At 38.5% G+C, this 21,343-nt stretch overlaps 1 protein-coding gene across 1 annotated transcript in view; it reads right to left on the reverse strand.

Moving 5' to 3' along the window:
* Nucleotides 1-21,343, reverse strand: part of LOC128703688 (collagen alpha-2(IV) chain) — a 208,302-nt gene that overhangs the window by 95,078 nt on the left and 91,881 nt on the right. The window contains exons 14-16 of the mRNA XM_070101287.1: nucleotides 16,204-16,397; nucleotides 6,788-6,994; nucleotides 538-823 (exon numbers count right to left, since the gene is read on the reverse strand). Coding sequence (XP_069957388.1) covers nucleotides 538-823; nucleotides 6,788-6,994; nucleotides 16,204-16,397 — 687 coding nt within the window. The remainder of the gene's footprint in view (nucleotides 1-537; nucleotides 824-6,787; nucleotides 6,995-16,203; nucleotides 16,398-21,343) is intronic.

Raw genomic sequence — 21,343 nt, forward strand, 5'->3', positions numbered from 1 at the left:
TTCTTGTTTATTCTGGACCCTATTCGGAAATTGGCATCTTTTGAAATTTGTGTGAAATTGGAAAAACTGCTAAATTCTGACCACTTTATTGGATAGTTGAAATCAGTAAATGGGTGGTTTCTTGTACTCATGCGATAGAAAAAATGGATTTCTAGTGAAATAGTTATGATTTTTGTCGACTAGTACACTGGAATTGGCCAAAAATAGGGCTCAATATGGGCAAAATCGCCGGTGTAAACATTGTCGAGATCGCTAACTTCGCGAGACCATGATTCCTAAGTTTTCCATCAAATTTCATACTTTTGGTGTCATTATGATCGGGAAAATATTCTCTATCTTTTCACAAGAAAAAATAATTTTTTTTTTTTTTAAATTTTGGCGACCCTGAGAACAAGTCTCTGAGAGGGCCTGGCGACCCCTAAAGGGTTAAGAGTACAATTTAACCAGTGGATTTTGCCTATAATTTAAAAATCAATTATACTGAGGTCCATCATATCATGGATTCACTGCACTGTAAAATGAATAAAAGCAACTCACCTGGAATTCCCATCAATCCTTGTTCTCCCTTTAGACCATTTCGGCCATCTCTGGCAGGCCGACCAGGACCTCCAGGTGTACCGTCAAGCCCATTATCTCCTGGAAGGCCAGCAAGGCCATCAAAACCACGATCTCCACTTAAGCCTCTCTGTCCAGAAGCTCCTGGTGTGCCAGGTTGACCAGGATAGCCTACATTGCCAGGAAGACCAGGAAAACCTGGTGGTCCTTGTCTACCAGCAATACCAGGAGCACCAGGAATACTGTCACCAATCTCTCCCTTGATACCCTAATAGAAAAAAGTGGAAAATTCTTCATACTGCTATAATAATATAATAATAATATAACATCATATAACGTCATTTAGAGAGAATGGATCACAGTAGAATGACATGGAAAGCATATAAATCTATAGGGGAAGGAAGGCGGGGTAGGGGTCGTCCTCGAAAGGGTTGGAGAGAGGGGGTAAAGGAGGTTTTGTGGGTAAGGGGCTTGGACTTCCAGCAAGCGTGCGTGAGCGTGTTAGATAGGAGTGAATGGAGACGAATGGTACTTGGGACCTGACGATCTGTTGGAGTGTGAGCAGGGTAATATTTAGTGAAGGGATTCAGGGAAACCGGTTATTTTCATATAGTCGGACTTGAGTCCTGGAAATGGGAAGTACAATGCCTGCACTTTAAAGGAGGGGTTTGGGATATTGGCAGTTTGGAGGGATATGTTGTGTATCTTTATATGTTTATGCTTCTAGACTGTTGTATTCTGAGCACCTCTGCAAAAACAGTGATAATGTGCGAGTGTGGTGAAAGTGTTGAATGATGATGAAAGTATTTTCTTTTTGGGGATTTTCTTTCTTTTTTGGGTCACCCTGCCTCGGTGGGAGACGGCCTACTTGTACATGTACAAGGTATACAGGCCTAGCTGACATCAGTGACATACTACTATTTAGAAAGCCCCTTGTTATGCAGAGCATTTCGGGCAAATTAGGTCAGTTTTGTCCTAGGATGCGACCCACACCAGTCGACTAACACCCAGGTACCCATTTTACTGATGGGTGAACACAGACACCCGGTGTAAGGAAACACGTCTGATGTTTCCACCCCTTTGCCGGGAATGGAACCCGCACCCTCACCGTGTGAAGTAAGAGCTTTTGCCACCAGGCCACGGGGCACCGCTATAATTAATACAAGTTTCTTAAAATACTGTGCTAAGGTTTCCAAACCTTTAGAATTGAGTATATTAAATTATAGTGAAAAAAAGACAGAAATGTGGAGTGAGAAAATTAGCGAATAAGCAAGAAGAAATTAAATAAACGAGCAGATGAGAGGAACTGTATTGTACGTAATTGAATAATTGAGGTAAGTAATTAGAAATGGGAAAGAGAATACAGCAGAAGTGTGACAAGAGGAAATAAAACAGGAGAGGGATGATATTAGGTAGCTAAAACTATAGGAAAGGAGGGAATAATATGAAAAATAAAAAATAAAGCTGGAGGATGGTCAGAAATACTATAAGCATGTCAATAAATGATAGAAAATAAAGTAGAAGAAAGGGCAGGCAAGGGGCATGAAAAGGAAGAAATGATAATGAAGCACAACAGTGGGTGGGGATGAAATACAGTGGTCCCTCGTTGTTCGTAATTAATCCGTTCCTGGAGCCGTTACTATAAACGAAATTTACGATTCACGAATCAATTTTCCCCATAAGAAATAATGTAAATACAATTAATCCGTTCCTGACACCCAGAAGTATTAAAACAAAAAAATTTTTAACATGAAATATGCATGTAGCACATAAACAATACAATGGGAAATCATGAATGAAACATTAACAGCATAACACTTACCTTTATTGGAGATTCTTCTTAGTGTATGGGAGACTGGAGGAGGAGAGAGAGTGGATTGTTTATAGTTTGGAAGGGGAATCCCCTTCCATCAACACCTCAGGTACCATTTGCTTTTCTGGGGTTGCTTCTCTTCTCTGTTTTTTAATGCCACTAGGACCACCTTGAGAGTCACTGGAGTCCTGTCTCACAAAATAACTGTGGAGAGAGCTCTGTTTCTGGCATCTCTTTAACACTTCCCTAAAATGGCCCAAGACTTTGTCACTGTACATGTTGCCAACCTGGCTTGCAACAACCTTGTTAGGGTGATGTTTCTCCATAAAGCTTTCCATCTTACCCCACATAGTAAAAATCTCTTTAATTTCTGAAGAAGGCACCTTCTTCCATCTCTCTTCCTCCTCCTCTGCAGCAAGATTCTGAGCTGCGATGTGTTGCTCTTCCTGCTGAAGCTCTTGCAGCTCCTCAGTGGTGAGCTCTTCATTGTGGTCTTCCACCAATTCTTCCACATCCTCCAAACTCATATCCAACCCCATGGAACTCCCCAGTGCCACAATTGATTTTACAACAGACATAGGCTCATTAGGGTCAGTCCCAAATTCTTCAAAATTCCTCTTGTCGACACAATCTGGCCACAATTTTCTCCAGGCAGAGTTCTAAGTCCTGGTAGTCACTACCTCCCAAGCCATACCTATAAGGGTTATGCAGTGGAGGATGCTGAAGTGTTCTCTCCAAAATTCCCTTAGGGTCAAGTGAGTGTCTGTGGTCACAGTCAAGCACCTGTGAAACATTGCTTTTGTGTAGAGTTTTTTAAAGTTTGCAATAACCTGCTGGTCCATGGGTTGGAGGAGAGGAGTGGTATTTGGGGGTAAGAACTTTACTGTGATGAACCCAAACTCCTCGAAAATTAGGTCATCCAAGTTTGGAGGATGAGCAGGTGCATTGTCCATTACTAGCAGGCACTTGAGATCCAATTTCTTTTCCAGGAGATACTCCTTCACACTAGGGCCAAACACTTCATTGAACCACTCGACGAAAATTTCCCTCGTGACCCATGCCTTACTATTAGATTTCCAAAACACACACAATTTACTCTTCATAACATTGTTTTTCCTGAACACTCTGGGATTTTCAGAATGGTACACTAGTAATGGCTTCACTTTGAAATCCCCACTAGCATTAGCACAGAACATTAGTGTCAGCCTGTCTTTCATAGGCTTGTGTCCTGGCATTGCCTTTTCCTCTTGTGTAATGAAGGTCCTCTTTGGCATTTTCTTCCAAAAGAGGCCTGTTTCGTCACAATTGAACACTTGTTCAGGTTTCAGTCTTTCAGCCTCTATGTACTCCTGGAATTCATGCACATATTTTTCAGCCGCCTTGTGGTCCGAACTGGCAGCCTCACCATGCCTTACCACACTGTGTATGCCAATACGGTTCTTAAATCTCTCAAACCAGCCTTTGCTGGCCTTACATTCACTCACTTCACCACTATTTGCAGGCAATTTCTTTACCAAATCTTCATGCAACTGCCTAGCCTTTTCACAAATAAACGAAGTCATAAGAGTATCTCCTGCTAATTGTTTCTCATTTATCCACACCAATAATAACTTCTCAACCTCTTCCAGTACTGGTGATCTCATTTTTGTCAGCATAGTTACTCCCTTTGCAACAACAGCATCCTTTATTTCATTTTTCTTGGCCACTATGGAACATAAGGTTGTGTAGGGTTTCTTATACATCCTGGACAGTTCGGCCACACTTGTACCACTTTCATATTGTTCAATGATGGTTTTCTTAAATTCAATCGTATTTCTCACCTTCTTTACCACAGGCTTGGCACTAGGAGCTTTCTTTGGAGCCATGGTAGCTTATTTAGTACTTGCAAGCACTAAAATAAATGGAATATTATGAAATATTTCGCTGGAGCGCGTGAGGGGACCTTTGCTCACTGGTAAACAATGCCAGACTGGCTGCCGCCCTGGCTCATGCCATGGGTACGCATCCCGGACGAACTACGACTCGCGAGTCAACCTATGAAAAGCGAGTCCACGTTTATACGAAAATACCTCTATGATTGGCGAATTTTATGATTGCCAGGAACTACGAAAAGCGGGGGACCACTGTATGTGTAAGACATAAAGATGAAAATCAACATCATCATCATGGAGCTCTGAGCCAATAGGGGTGTATATACATAGTCCCCTATAAGGTAAGGTAGTTCCAATTCCTTCTATCATGAATGTATATTAGAACCACTTGTTTAATTAAACTGGAAAATTGGGACTTCTTTTTTCCAACACACCGGCTGTATCCCACCAAGGCAGGGTAACCTAAAAACGAAAAGCTTTTCTTTTTGCATTTAGTAATAAATTAGGACTTATATAACCCAATAAAAACATGAATCTTCCATTCAGGAGAACACACCAGTGCTAAAAGTCTGAAGCTGACCTGTTATTACATGGAAAGTAATGCTTCAACTATACAGTGGACCCTCGACCAACGATGGCATCATCTAATGTTAAATCCGACTAGCGATACATTTTAACGCAAAAATTTTGCCTCGACTAGCGCTAAAAAACTCGACCAACACGATTCGTTCCGTTCGAGACGCGTCCACTTGTGGCCAGTGTTTACAAGCCAGCCAGCCACCGCGGTCCCATCAAAACATACAATCGGAACATTTCATATTATCATAGCGTTTTTAGTGATTGCACCTGCAAAATAAGTCACCATGGGCCCCAAGAAAGCTTCTAGTGCCAACCCTACAGCAAAAAGGGTGAGAATTACTATGGATATGAAGAAAGAGATTATTGCTACTTAAGTATGAAAGTGGAGTGCCTGTCTCCGAGCTGGCCAGGTTGTACACAAAACCCCAATCAACCATCGCTACTATTGTGACCAAGAAAACGGCAATCAAGGAAGCTGTTCTTGCCAAAGGTGCAACTATGTTTTCGAAACTGAGATCGCAAGTGATAGAAGATGTTGAGAGACTGTTATTGGTTTGGATAAACAAAAAACAGATAGCAGGAGATAGCATCTCTCAAGTGATCATATGTGAAAAGGCTAGGAAGTTGCATGATGATTTAATTAGAAAAATGCCTGCAACTAGTGGTGATATGAGTGAATTTAAGGCCAGCAAAGGTTGGTTTGAGAGATTTAAGAATCGTAGTGGCATACATAGTGTGATAAGGCATGGTGAGGCTGCCAGTTCAGACCAAAAAGCAGCTGAAAAATATGTGCAGGAAATTCAAGGAGTACATAGACAGTGAAGAATTGAAACATGAACAAGTGTTTAATTGTGACACTGACAATGCTGTTAAACACTTTAGGAATGTCATAAAGGAACGGGAGGTACAGGCCTCTATGGACAGATATGTTGTGCAACAGAGGTCCAGTGACTCTCAAGCTGGTCCTAGTGCCATTAAAAGAAGAAGGGAAGTAAGCCCAGAAAAGTGCTTGACACCTCAAGTCCTAATGGAAGGGGATTCCCCTTCTAAACACTAACACCATCCTCACTCTCCCCTCCTCCCATCCCATCAATCATCACCAGATCTTCAATAAAGGTAAGTGTCATGTAATTGTACATGTCTTCTTCAGTTTGTGTGTATTAAAATTAATATTTCATGTGGTAAAAAATTTGTTTTCAATACTTTTGGGTGTCTTGCACAGATTGATTTGATTTCCATTATTTCTTATGGAGAAAATTAACTCGACTAACGATAATTTCGATTAACGATGAGCTCTCAGGAACGGATTAATATCACTGGTCAAGGGTCCACTGTATTAGCAAATGGTCAAATTTGTATCTATAAGAGACTAAACCTATTGAATACTATTCTGTCTGTAAGATGCATGAGTCATTGAAGACTGAAGTTGTTCAAAAGAGATACAATCTATTCAATTATATATATAATGTGGCTGAACAGAAAAACATTCCACACTATTTTACATACAAAATTGGTAAATGTGCACCTACACATATGAACAACACTTTCAACTTTCCTTTAAGTAGGACACAACAGTGTTGAATGTTTGAAGCCAATCAAAGGAGGAGTTATTTGACCCATTCCAAGAATGCTGGAATGGACTATACATGTATAGCATTTCTCACAGGGAAACTCCACATGCCAATAACTGCAAGAACATTTTTTTAATTCCAGCACATCAAAATTGAAAATTTGAAGTTGATCAAATGAGGCATTCTTAAATCATAAACAGAAGGTAACAAAAAATTTGGAGGAAGAAAAATAATTCAGGTAACCACTTAAAAGTACACCTTTGATGATACCTAAAAATAAAAAAATTCACCCTGCTGCCCAAGCCAGTCTACATCTGTTTTATGTTATAATGAATATCACTGTCAAATGTTCAAAATCATTCATCATAACTTAATAAATCTGCCTTGATGTTTCTCACCTTACGACCTGCAACTCCGAGGTCTCCTGGGGCTCCTTTATCCCCTGAGCGGCCAGGCGATCCTGGCAAACCATAAAAGCCTTTGGTTCCTGGTAAGCCATCAAGACCTCGCTCTCCTTTCGGACCAGGCCTGCCTGGTGTTCCTGGAGATCCAGGAATTCCACTGATGCCATCTTCTCCATCTTCTCCTTTAATGCCTTTTACTCCCTAGACAGTAAAATAAAAAATCATTATATCACTTATTTTCTAGAACAGACCCCAACCCAATATGATGATCTAAGACAGCATTTAAGAGAAACAAATGAGAATAAAATAATACATAGGAAACTTTTTTAAAAATAAATGATATTCAAACAATAATTTACTTTCTAATCATTCTGATCAGCAAAAAGACTAGTGAAATATCACAACTATTTTTTTTAATACACCAACCATCTTCCACCAAGGCAGGATGACCCAAAACAGGAAACACATTCACCATTACTTATTCAGATAGCTGTCACTTCTGGCAAAACAATTATCTGAATGAGTATGGTGAATTATTTTTTTTATAATCCTGCTTTTGCAGAAGATCAATCAGTGTTAAGAAAATTTAGATTGTGCAATTCAGAGGCATTAAAACAGTACTATCACAGCTCGATTCAAAAAAAAAAAAAACTTGGTTTTCCAGCATGGACTATAACACAAGAGAGTAAAGCACGAGTCGATGCTACATACTTTATTTTAACACACTAGCCATCTTTCACTGAAGTAGGGACCCACAAAGATTAACATATTTGCCATCATTCATTCAATAGCTGTCTTTCCAGAAGTTCAGTGATCACAATTCAAATGCCCTTTTAACCCTTTCAGGGTCCATGCTGTAGATCTACTGCTTTACATTGAGGGTCCAAACTGTAGATCTACGCCATGAGCTCAGCTCACTCTGATAAGCTGTGAGCGGCAAATTTGGGTCTAGATATGAGAGAATACATCTATGTGGTATGTGTGCACCACATAAAACAAATCCTGCAGCACACAGTGCACAATGAGAGAAAAAACTGAGACGGTAATTATTTATTAAAACAGCAACTTTGCAGTGTTTTTTTGTACGTTTTTTACAGTTGTATTTGCGATTTCTTGGTCTCATTCGATAGAATGGAAGATATATTACAGAAATCAAGATGATTTCAATTGGTTTTAGTACTGAAAATGGCTTGAAACTGAGCTCAAAGTAGTGGAAATGTTAAGTTTTTGCCGATGTTCAAAAGTTAACAAATGACCTCACACGTCTAATACACACCAGCTGGTGGGTCTAATATACGTTCACAAATGTGGCAATATTATTTATACAATTATTACAATACTGCATAACAGTAAATCTTCTATCTTTTGGTTTGAATAAAAATTCACTGAGAATAAAAAATCAAAATGGAATTCATTTGTAAAGCCTGAAAATGTAAATAATGAACAGAGGAAATTTTAGTTTAGTGCCAGGAATGCATGCATTGTTTATTCTGAACCCTATTTTGAAGTTGGAATATTTTGAACTTTGCATTAAATTGGCCAAATTACCAATTTCCAATCACTTTATTTTGTAGTTGAAACATTTGACTTGGCGATTTCTTGTGCTCAATCGACAGAATAGAAGTAATACTAACGAAATAGCTAAGAATTTGGTCGACTGGAATAATGTAATTGGCCTAAAATCGGAGTCAAATTCGGCAAAATCACCAATGCATAAATATCGCTGACACATCAAAATTCGTGAAAGCATAATTTTGTCAATTTTCCATCAAATTTCGTACTTTTTGTTTTATTACCTTCAGAAAAAGATTCTATACCATTTCATAAGAAAAAAATAGCAAAATTATTTTTTGAAAATTCTTGGACCCTGGTCCAGAGACCTGGAAATTTGGTCTCTGGACCCTGAAAGGGTTAAACTATAACATCACTGCCCCTCTTTCAGAATGTAGATACAGCCTCTCCTCACTTAACGATGGAGTTAGGGGCCTAAGACCCCATCGGTAAATGAATTTGTCGCTAATCAAGGAATCACCACTTACTGACGCTTCAAAAGTGTCACCACCCAAAATTAAAACATTCAGTTTTATGTTTGTTGGGAAATTCCTTTCAATCTGTTAATTATTAACTGTAATACAACATGAAATAGGTCAATGACTTACTTCTGAGATATTCCAGGAAACGCATGCATAGCTGATTACATACTTGGGAAATTTTTTTTTTCGAGAAAATCGCACTTTTTTCAGTCTTTGCACATGGTAAGAGTGATCTTCTATAGTTACCCTTCAGGCATGTAACTTTTTCTGTAATAGTCATGGTCATTTTTTTTTATCCCTCCCCTCAGTACCTCTCTATATACTGTAATGTCAGTTTTTATTAATCTGGGTGTCTTTATCATGCTTCTATGTAATTTATGTTATACCTAATATTTTTTTTTTTTTTTTTTTAAAAAAGTTGGCCGTCTCCCACCGAGGCAGGGTGACCCAAAAAAGAAAGAAAATCCCCAAAAAGAAAATACTTTCATCATCATTCAACACTTTCACCACACTCGCACATTATCACTGTTTTTGCAGAGGTGCTCAGAACACAACAGTCTAGAAGCATACACATATAAAGATACACAACATATCCCTCCAAACTGCCAATATCCCAAACCCCTCCTTTAAAGTGCAGGCATTGTACTTCCCATTTCCAGGACTCAAGTCCGACTATATGAAAATAACCGGTTTCCCTGAATCCCTTCACTAAATATTACCCTGCTCACACTCCAACAGATCGTCAGGTCCCAAGTACCATTCGTCTCCATTCACTCCTATCTAACACGCTCATGCACGCTTGCTGGAAGTCCAAGCCCCTTGCCCACAAAACCTCCTTTACCCCCTCTCTCCAACCCTTTCGAGGACGACCCCTACCCCACCTTCCTTCCCCTATAGATTTATATGCTTTCCATGTCATTCTACTTTGATCCATTCTCTCTAAATGACCAAACCACCTCAACAACCCCTCTTCTGCCCTCTGACTAATACTTTTATTAACTCCACACCTTCTCCTAATTTCCACACTCCGAATTTTCTGCATAATATTTACACCACACATTGCCCTTAAACAGGACATCTCCACTGCCTCCAACCGTCTCCTCGCTGCTGCATTTACCACCCAAGCTTCACACCCATATAAGAGTGTTGGTACTACTATACTTTCATACATTCCCTTCTTTGCCTCCATAGATAACGTTTTTTGACTCCACATATACCTCAACGCACCACTCGCCTTTTTTCCCTCATCAATTCTATGATTAACCTCATCCTTCATAAATCCATCCGCCGACACATCAACTCCCAAGTATCTGAAAACATTCACTTCTTCCATACTCCTCCTCCCCAATTTGATATCCAATTTTTCTTTATCTAAATCATTTGACACCCTCATCACCTTACTCTTTTCTATGTTCACTTTCAACTTTCTACCTTTACACTCATTCCCAAACTCATCCACTAACCTTTGCAATTTTTCTTTAGAATCTCCCATAAGCACAGTATCATCAGCAAAAAGTAACTGTGTCAATTCCCATTTTGAATTTGATTCCCCATAATTTAATCCCACCCCTCTCCCAAACACCCTAGCATTTACTTCCTTTACAACCCCATCTATAAATATATTAAAAAACCATGGTGACATTACACATCCCTGTCTAAGACCTACTTTTACCAGGAAGTAGTCTCCCTCTCTTCTACACACCCTAACCTGAGCCTCACTATCCTCATAAAAACTCTTTACAGCATTTAATAACTTACCACCTATTCCATATACTTGCAACATCTGCCACATTGCTCCTCTATCCACTCTATCATATGCCTTTTCTAAATCCATAAATGCAATAAAAACTTCCCTATCTTTATCTAAATACTGTTCACATATATGCTTCAATGTAAACACCTGATCTACACATCCCCTACCCACTCTGAAACCTCCTTGCTCATCCGCAATCCTACATTCTGTCTTACCTCTAATTCTTTCAATTATAACCCTACCGTACACTTTTCCTGGTATACTCAGTAAGCTTATTCCTCTATAATTTTTACAGTCTCTTTTGTCCCCTTTCCCTTTATATAAAGGGACTATACATGCTCTCCACCAATCCCTAGGTACCTTCCCCTCTTTCATACATTTATTAAACAAAAGTACCAACCACTCCAACACTATATCCCCCCTGCTTTTAACATTTCTGTCATGATCCCATCAGTTCCAGCTGCTTTACCCCCTTTCATTTTACGTAATGCCTCACATACCTCCCCCACACTTACATTCTGCTCTTCTTCACTCCTAAAAGATGGTATACCTCCCTGACCAGTGCATGAAATTACTGCCTCTGTTTCTTCCTTAACATTTAACCCTTTGACTGTTTCAGGCCCCTCTCTGAAACTGTCATTCTATGTCGCTCAATTTTTGAAAAAAAAAAAATTATTTTTTCTTATGAAATGATAGAGAATCTTTTCCCGATGGTAATGACACCAAAAGTTCGAAATTTGGTCGAAAACTCGTGGAATTATGCTCCCGCGAAGTTAGCGGTCTCGGCGACATATGCGTATCGGCGATTTCGCCGACTTTGAGCCCAATTTTCAGCCAATTCCATTGTTCCAGTTGACCAAACTCATAGCTATTTCTTTAGAACTCCATTTTATCTATCAGCTGAGTACAAGAAACCTCCCATTTACTAATTTGGACTACCCAATTGCCAATTTCACGCAAAATAAAAAAGATGCCAATTTCAAAATAGGGTCCAGAATAAACAAGGTAGACATTCGTGGCACTAAAATAACATATGCTCTGTTCATTAGTCACATCTCTAGCCCCCTCTTATATTATTATTGCTTTCTATTTTGATTTTTTATTCATACAAAAAAATACAAAATTTACTGTTATGCAGACGACTGCATTATTGTAAAAATGGTATAAATAATATCAGTGCACTAGTGAAAGAATATTAGACTCCCCAGTTGACGTGTATTGGACGTGTGGTGTGATTTATTTACTCTTGAACATTGGTAAAAATCGAACATTTCCGCTACTTTGAGCTCAGTTTCAAGGTCGTTTTCATCGTAAAAGTAATGAAAATCATCTCTATTTCTGTAATATGTTTTCCATTTTATCACCTAAGACCATGAAAACGCGAATACAACGATAAATACTATACGAAAATACACCTCAAAGTCGGCGTTTTATTCCAAAAAAACGATCAGAGTTTTTTTTTTCTCATTACGCAATGTGTGCTGCAGGATTTTTTTTATGTGGTGCACACTGACCACACAGACCCATTCTCTCACATGTGGGCCTACCAGCTTTCTCCCACTTGATTTGAAGCCGCTAGAATTATTGAGTATATATACGTCAGAAACATTGGCTCGTAAGACGTATTTATACGTCGAAAACAGTCAAAGGGTTAAAAGTTCCTCAAAATATTCTCGCCATCTACCCAATACCTCCATCTCCCCATCTACTAACTCCCCTACTCTGTTTTTAACTGACAAATCCATATTTTCCCTAGGCTTTCTTAACTTGTTTAACTCACTCCAAAATTTTTTCTTATTTTCATTAAAATTTCTTGACAGTGCCTCTCCCACTCTATCATCTGCTCTCCTTTTGCACTCTCTCACCACTCTCTTTACCTTTCTTTTACTCTCCATATACTCTGGTCTTCTTATAACACTTCTGCTTTGTAAAAACCTCTCATAAGCTACCTTTTTCTCTTTTATCACACCCTTTACTTCATCATTCCACCAATCACTCCTCTTTCCTCCTGCCCCCACCCTCCTATAACCACAAACTTCTGCCCCACATTCTAATACAGTGTACTGCATTTCTAAAACTATTCCAACCCTCTTCAACCCCCCCACTACTCATCTTTGCACTAGCCCACCTTTCTGCCAATAGTCGCTTATATCTCACCCGAACTTCCTCCTCCCTTAGTTTATACACTTTCACCTCCCTCTTACTTGTTGTTGCCACCTTCCTCTTTTCCCATCTACCTCTTACTCTAACTGTAGCTACAACTAAATAATGATCCGATATATCAGTTGCCCCTCTATAAACATGTACATCCTGGAGCCTACCCATCAACCTTTTATCCACCAATACATAATCTAATAAACTACTTTCATTACGTGCTACATCATACCTTGTATATTTATTTATCCTCTTTTTCATAAAATATGTATTACTTATTACCAAATTTCTTTCTACACATAGCTCAATTAAAGGCTCCCCATTTACATTTACCCCTGGCACCCCAAATTTACCTACTACTCCCTGCATAACATTTTTACCCACTTTAGCATTGAAATCCCCAACCACCATTACTCTCACACTTGATTCAAAACTCCCCACGCATTCACTCAACATTTCCCAAAATCTCTCTCTCTCCTCTACACTTCTCTCTTCTCCAGGTGCATACACGCTTATTATAACCCACTTTTCACATCCAATCTTTATTTTACTCCACATAATCCTTGAATTAATACATTTATAGTCCCTCTTTTCCTGCCATAGCTTATCCTTCAACATTATTGCTACTCCTTCTTTAGCTCTAACTCTATTTGAAACCCCTGACCTAATCCCATTTATTCCTCTCCACTGAAACTCTCCCACCCCCTTCAGCTTTGTTTCACTTAAAGCCAGGACATCCAGCTTCTTCTCATTCATAACATCCACAATCATCTCTTTCTTATCATCTGCACAACATCCACGCACATTCAGACTTCCCACTTTGACAATTTTCTTCTTCTTATTCTTTTTAGTAATCTTTACAGGAAAAGGGGTTACTAGCCCATTGTTCCCGGCATTTTAGTTGACTTTTACAACACGCATGGCTTACGGAGGAAAGATTCTTATTCCACTTCCCCATGGATATAAAAGGAAAATTAATAAGACCAAGAACTATTAAGATAAAATCAAAGAAAACTCAGATGAGTGTGTATAAATAAATGTGTACATGTATGTGTAGTGTGACCTAAGTGAAAGTAGAAGTAGCAAGACATGCCTGTAATCTTGCATATTTATGAGACAGACAAAAGACATCAGCAATCCTACCATCATGTAAAACAATCACAGGCTTTCGTTTTACACTCACTTGGCAGGACGGTAGTACCTCCCTGGGTGGTTGCTGTCTACCAACCTACTACCTAAATACCTAATATTATTCTGGAATAAATATGATAATTAGATAACCTTTATTGATAGTAATAATATAATTATACAACATTTTATAGTGCCGTGAGCTTACACGGCACTATAAAAGTGTGGCATGTATGGTAGCCTGGCTGGCTACCATACATACCACACTTGATTTCTTACAATAAATACTACTCATCTCACCCTACATTAAGACTACAAATATTTTAAGGTAAGTAATGAGTGTACTCTATGTGTATTTTACTTTTCTATTGTTTTTTAATGCCTAGTTCTATTGCTAACTTAATATACATTAGTGTACTTATTATCTAGTATTTATATGCATTTATAAGTGGAAAGAAAGGGTGTTCCATTTTACGTCGATTTCCGCTTTATGGCAGCAGCCTAGAACATAACCTTCTGTATAAGTGGGGCCCTACTGTACCATCTGAATACTTGCAGGAAATAAGTCTTTCACTGCACTTTGTGTCTTGAAGAGAGGGACCAGAGGTATCTAGGTTTGCTTGGGTAGAATGAGAGGATTTCTAGTAACAATCTCCACCTCCAAGTCAGTCAGTCCTTTGTGCATCTGGGTAGGAATTTTCTGGGAGATCAATCTACATGTGGAAATGTGTCCTAAAAGCCACTTGCGAGACCAAGACGACTAATCTCAGGATGTCTGTGTCGACAGTACTTGCCAGGATGAGCATCCCACAAGGAGGCAGTTCACACATATTTTCAAAAGAACCTACAACACACAAGGCGAAAAATCATTACCAGGACACAAGCCCAAGAAAGACAGGCTAACACTCTTGTTGTGTGGTAATGCCAGTGGGGACTGCAAAATTAAACTGTTGTTAGTCTACCATTTCGAAAATCCAAGGGTATTTAAGAAAATGAGTGTGATAAAAAGTAAACTCAGTGTAATGTGGAGGGCTAATCGTGAAGGTTGGGTAACAAGGCAGTTCACTGAATGGATACATGAAGTATCTGCCCCAAGTGTGTAGTAAAACCTTGCAGAAAAAACTTACCATTAACCCTTTTGCAGTCTGGATCCCTGATCTGAAACTTGTCCACAATGTCCAAGAATTTTCAAAAAGATTTTATATTTTTTCTTATGGAATGGTAAAGAATCTTTTTCTGAAGGTAATAAAACAAACAGTACAAATTTTGATGGAAAACTGACAAATTTATGCTTTTACAAATTTTGCTGTCAGTGATATTTATGCATTGGCAATTTTGCCAACTTTGAGTCCTATTTTAGGGCAATTATATTGTTTCAGTTGACCAAATTCTTAGCTACTTCACTAATATGTCTTCCATTCTACTGACTGAGCACAAGAAATCCCCCAGTCAACTATTTCAATTACCCAATAGAGTAATCAGAAACTGGTAATGTGGCCAATTTCATGCAAATTTCAAAATAATCCAACTTCAAAATAAGGTCCAGAATAAACAATGCAGTCATTCCTGGAACTAAAATAACATTTCCTCTGTTCATTAGTTACAGTCCCAGACTTTACACATGAATTCCATTTTGATTTTTTATTCACAAAAAGAATTTTTATTTACACAAAAAAATAGAAGATTTACTGTTATGCAATAATGTAATAATTGTATAAACAATATTGGCACATTCGTGAACGCATATTAGACCCACCAGTCGGACATCTATTGGACAAGTGACACTTTTATGCTTGAATATCAGCAAAAATCAAATATTTCCTCTACTCTGAGCTCAGTTTCAAGCTATTTTCAGTACTCAAACTAATCAAAATCATCTCTATTTCTGTAATTCACTTTGTCTTTCATAGACCCATCTGCCAACATGTCCACTCCCAATTATCTAAATGCATCACTTCATCCATACTCTTTTTATTCGAGACTGTGTATTGAAAGATATCCTGTAATTAGATATGATATACAAATCTAAGCACAATATAATGAACAAGTGTATAGTTAAAGCTATGCATAGGTATCTTAACCCGTAAATGTTCCAAACGTATATATACGTTTCTTCAACATTTGAAAGTATGTAAAAAAAGCAGATCTTCTTTTTGTGTTTTTACATTTGAAAATGTGTAAAAAAACTTTGATCTACTTTTTTTTTTTTTATATTTGAAAATATGTAAAAAAAACGTAGATCTGCTTGGACCATTTATGGGTTAAGCTAAAAATTCCAAATTCTTTATAAGTATATCTTAATTTCATTACAAATAATATTAAAAAAGTTTAAAAATGTTTACATTTGCTCCAGGAATACCATCACGTCCCGGTGCACCTTTAATCCCAACACGACCAGGATCTCCAGTTAGTCCTGGATATCCTTTTGCTCCTGTTGTTCCTGGAAAGCTATCACCTCGAAGACCTTTAGGACCAGAAAATCCAACGGCTCCACTTTCACCTTGTATGCCCTTATAACCCTTTTCTCCCACAGGACCTGATGGTAAACAAAAATAAATCATATGTCTAATCAATTATTAAATTAAATTAAATACTTGGATCTAACCCATAATAGTCAGCTAACACATGGGTATCTACTTACTGCTGGGTTAACAGGGTAACAAGTGTAAAGAAACATGCCCAATATGTCCACTCATCCTGGGATCAACCTAGGGCATTCTGATGTGATTCAGATGTGCTACCACTTGATCCATGAGACAACTAATTTTTTTTTAACATAAGAACATAAGAAAGGAGGAACACTGCAGCAGGCCTGTTGGCCTATACTAGGCAGGTCCTTTACAATTCATCCCACTAACAAACATTTGACGAACCCAATTTTCAATGCCACCCAAGAAACAAGCTCCGATGTGCAAGTCCCACTCAAATCCAACCCCTCCCACTCATGTACTTATCCAACCTAAATTTGAAACTACCCAAAGTCCCAGCCTCAATAACCCAACTAGGTAGACTGTTCCACTCATCAACTACCCTATTTCCAAACCAATACTTTCCTATGTCCTTTCTAAATCTAAACTTATCCAATTTAAATCCATTACTGCAGGTTCTCTCTTGGAGAGATATCCTCAAGACCTTGTTAATATCCCCCTTACTAACACCCATCTTCCACTTATACACTTCGATCAGGTCTCCCCTCACCCTTCGTCTAACATGCTGGCTGTCTCTCACCGAGGCAGGGTGACCCGACAAAGAAACACTTTCATCATCATTCACACTATCATTGTCTTGGCAGAGGCGTGCAGATACGACAGTTCAGCTGCTCCTCCAAACAGCAAATGTCCCAAACCCTTCCTTTAGAGTGCAGACACTGTACTTCCCACCTCCAGGGCTCTCTGACTAGTATTTATACCTAAATAATGTATATTAGAGCTGATTTCTGAATTCTGTTTATTTCAATATACAGTGGACCCTCGGTTATCGTAATTAATCCACTCCAGAGTATGACTCAAGTCGAATTTGACGATTTCCAAATTCATTGTTCCCATAAGAAATAATGTAAATCCAATTAATTCGTTCCAGACACCCAAAAGTATTAAAAAAATATTTTTTTTACATGAAATATACACAGAAAACAATGAGACATGAAGAATAAAACAATAATAACATGACACCTACCTTCACTGAAGACTCTTCTTAATGTATTGAAGACAGGAGGAGGGGAGAGGATGGAGAAATTACTGTTTGGAAGGGAAATCCCCTTCCATAAAGACTTCAGGTACCAAGTCCTTTTCTGGGGTTACTTCCCTTCTTTGTTTTTTAATGCCACTAGAACCAGCTTGAGAGTCACTGGACCCGTCACTCAAAAAAAGTGTTTCAGAGAGGTCTGTTTCTGGCGAATGTTAGGAATTGTGGCAGTTACAGGGGAGTGTGTTGGGAAACAGGACAAGATAGTCCTTCAATATGACACTAACATCAACTCTGTGGCTTATTTATCTAGCACAACTCATCTAATATGACATGATAAACAAGATTAATAACAAAGAAACATATATACTCAAGAATTAATAAAATATGTCATTACATATGTGACGAGCATGTTGTGGTATTGTTTGTTGTTGGGTGTGTAAGGGCCACTGAAAGATAAGCCTTACATGGTGGTGATGGCGGCAGTGTTAGTCAGTAGCCCTATATATCTCCAACATTGGAGGAGTCAGTTTCATGCTGTCCTTTTTCTATTGATTAATTGCTTAACTTGCTACACAGTTAATGCTACACTTTATTGCTGGGTGGTGCTATAGCCTTTATCGACTCCTGCTGCTTTAGTATTGTACATATCGCAGAATCACTGAAGGAGGCACATTCTTCCCTCTCTCTCAGCCCTTTACCAAATGGCTGGCTGGCACTAGGAATTTTCTTTAGGCCCGTGGTGGCTTATTTAGCAGTTGCAAGCACTAAAAAGAATGGAATATTACGAAATGTATCATATGAACGCGTGGGGTGAAATCCGATGACTATGATATCTGGGGGTCCACTGTACAGTACACTACTGTATAAACATTTAAAAATGTACCAGAAATGTTGTAAATGGTGCAAAGGTGACATAAAAACAATATCAAAGATGGTTGGCACAAACCCATTACCATTATAGTATGCTCCTCACTTAGCAACGAATTCGTTTAACAACGTGGTCTTAGGAATGAAACTCCGTTGTTAAGCAAGAAGAGGCTGTACTTCCAAGAAACCTAGCCTATATAATTAAGGTTTGTCTAACACAAATTGGACCAAAATCAGACATGCTAAGCCAGTCTATTCACTAATGCAATGATATTCAATATATTCATATAAGAGTGTATATACCATTGCTACATATCTGAAATTATATTATTACTTTACAGTAATGGATGTAGTGCGGATGTTAAGAGATGACTGCTGATGTTATGAATGAAAAGAAGTTGGATGTCCTGGCCCTAAGCAAAACAAAGCTGAAGGGGGTGGGTGAGTTTCAGTGGGGAGAAATAAATGGGATTAAGTCAGGAGTATCTGAGAGAGTTAGAGCTAAGGAAGGGGTAGCAATAATTTTGAAGGATCAGTTATGGAAGGAGAAGAGGGAATATAAATGTGTAAATTCAAGGATTATGTGGATTAAAATAAGGGTCAGATACAAAAAGTGGGTCATAATAAGTGTGTATGCACCTGGAGAAGAGAGGAGTGTAGAGGAGAGAAAGAGAGATTTTGGGAGATGTTAAGCAAATGTCTAAGAACCTTTGAACCAAGTGAGAGAGTAATTGTGGTAGGGATCTAAATGCTAAAGTAGGAGAAACATTTAGAGAGGGTGTGGTAGGTAAGTTTGGGGTGCCAGGTGTAAATGATAATGGAGGCCCTTTGATTGAACCTTGTATAGAAAGGGGTTTAGTTATAGGTGATACATATTTTAGGAAAAAGAGGATAAGTATACAAGATATGATACAGGGCTAAATGACAGTAGTTTGTTGAGTAGACTTCAGGATGTGCATGTTTATAGAGGGGCCACAGATATATCACATCACTTTTTAGTTGTAGCTACAGTGAGAGTAAAAGGCAGATGGGATACAAGGAAAATAGAAGCAGCAAGAGAGAGGCGAAGGTTTATAAACTAAAAGAGGAGGCAGTTAGGGTAAGATATAAACAACTATTAGAGGATAGATGGGCTAGCGAGAGTATAGGCAATGGGCTTGAAGATGTATGGGGTAGGTTTAAGAATGTAGTGTTAGAGTGTTCAGCAGAAGTTTGTGATTACAGGAAAGTGAGTGCGGAAGGGAAGAAGAGCTATTGGTGGAATGATGATGTAAAGAGAGTAGTAAGGGAGAAAAAGTTAGCATATGAAAAGTTTTCACAAAGTAATTCTACCAACATTATTACGACTAGTACCTTACACTTATCCACACTGAACTTCATCTGCCATTTTTCAGACCAAGACATTAATTTGTCCAAATTTTCCTGGAGTTCATTGCTATCCTCCTCAGAATGAGTCATATGGCCTATCTTTGTATCATCAGCAAATTTGCTCATGTCACTCATCTAATGATCACATGACCTGTTTTTACCTCCTAATACTATTCCTCTCCTCCAGCCCATGGACCAGCAGGTCATTTCAAACTTCAAAAAACTCTACACAAAAGCAGTGTTTCAAAAAGTGCTTTGAAGTGACCTCAGAAACTGAATTGACCCTAAGAGAGTTTTGGAAAGATCACTTCAACATCCTCAGTTGCATAAACCTTATAGGTAAGGCTTGGGAGAGAGTGACTTGCAAGACTTTGAACTCTGCTTGGAGGAAACTGTGGCCACAATGTGTACAAGAGGGATTTTGAAGGGTTTGTGGCTAACCCTCAGGAGCCTATGCCAGTTGTGGAATCAAGTGTGTCACTGGGGAAGTACATGTTGTTGGAGGTTTGTGGCGAGGATGTGGAAGAGCTGGTGCAGTGTACAATGTTTACAAAGGATGAATGAATTTTATCCTGCCACAGCTGTTGCAAGCCATATTGGCAACATGTACAATGACACTCTTGTGTCCCATTTTAAGGAAATCCTAAGGGCAGGTGAGAAACAGAGCTCTCTGGACAGACATTCTGTGCGACAGGGGTCCAGTGACTCTCAAGCTGGTCCTAGTGGCATTAAAAAACCAAGAAGGGAGGTAACCCCACCAAAGGACTTGGTAGCTGAGTCTTTATGGAAGGGGATTCCCCTTCCAAACAATAGAAAACCTACAACTCCACAATAAAGGTTAGTGGCATTTAATTATTGTTTATTTTGTATGTACCATTCGTTTCTGTGTAGGGAAATGTATATTTCATGTAAAAAAAAATTATTTTGTTTAATACTTTTGGGTGTCTGGAACGGATTGATTCAATTTCCATTATTTCTCATGGGAAAAATTAATTTGACTAACGACTAATTCGACTAAAGGCTAGCTCTTTGGAATGGATTAAAGCCGTTGGTCGAGGGTCCACTGTATAGGAACCACATTAGCCATCTTCCACAACCCTGGCACAACACCAGTAAGGATGGATGCATTAAACACACTCGTTAATGGCTGACTAAGTCCCATCTTGCATTCCTTAAGTACCCTGGAAAACAACTCATCGGGCCCCGGGGACTTATTTTGCTTCAGTTTATCTGTTTGATAACCATGTCCCTCATGACAGTAATATTAGTTAATTTGAATTCATCAGGAACTGAATAACTGTTAATTTTTGGAATCTCATTCATGCCTTTCTGTGTAAAAACTGACAAAAAATAGTCATTAACCCTTAAACAGTCCAAACAGATTGACGTTCAAATCCGTAGTGCTCCAAAAGTAGATCTACGTTTTTTTTTACATATTTTCAAATATAACAAAAAAACATGTAGATAAAAGTTTTTTTACACATTTTCAAATGTAAAACAAGAAAGAATATCTACATTTTTTTACATGCTTTCAAATGTTGAAAAAACATATATATACGT

The sequence above is a fragment of the Cherax quadricarinatus genome, chromosome 76, assembly GCF_038502225.1.
Source record: "Cherax quadricarinatus isolate ZL_2023a chromosome 76, ASM3850222v1, whole genome shotgun sequence".
Classification (NCBI taxonomy): Eukaryota; Metazoa; Arthropoda; class Malacostraca; order Decapoda; family Parastacidae; genus Cherax; species Cherax quadricarinatus.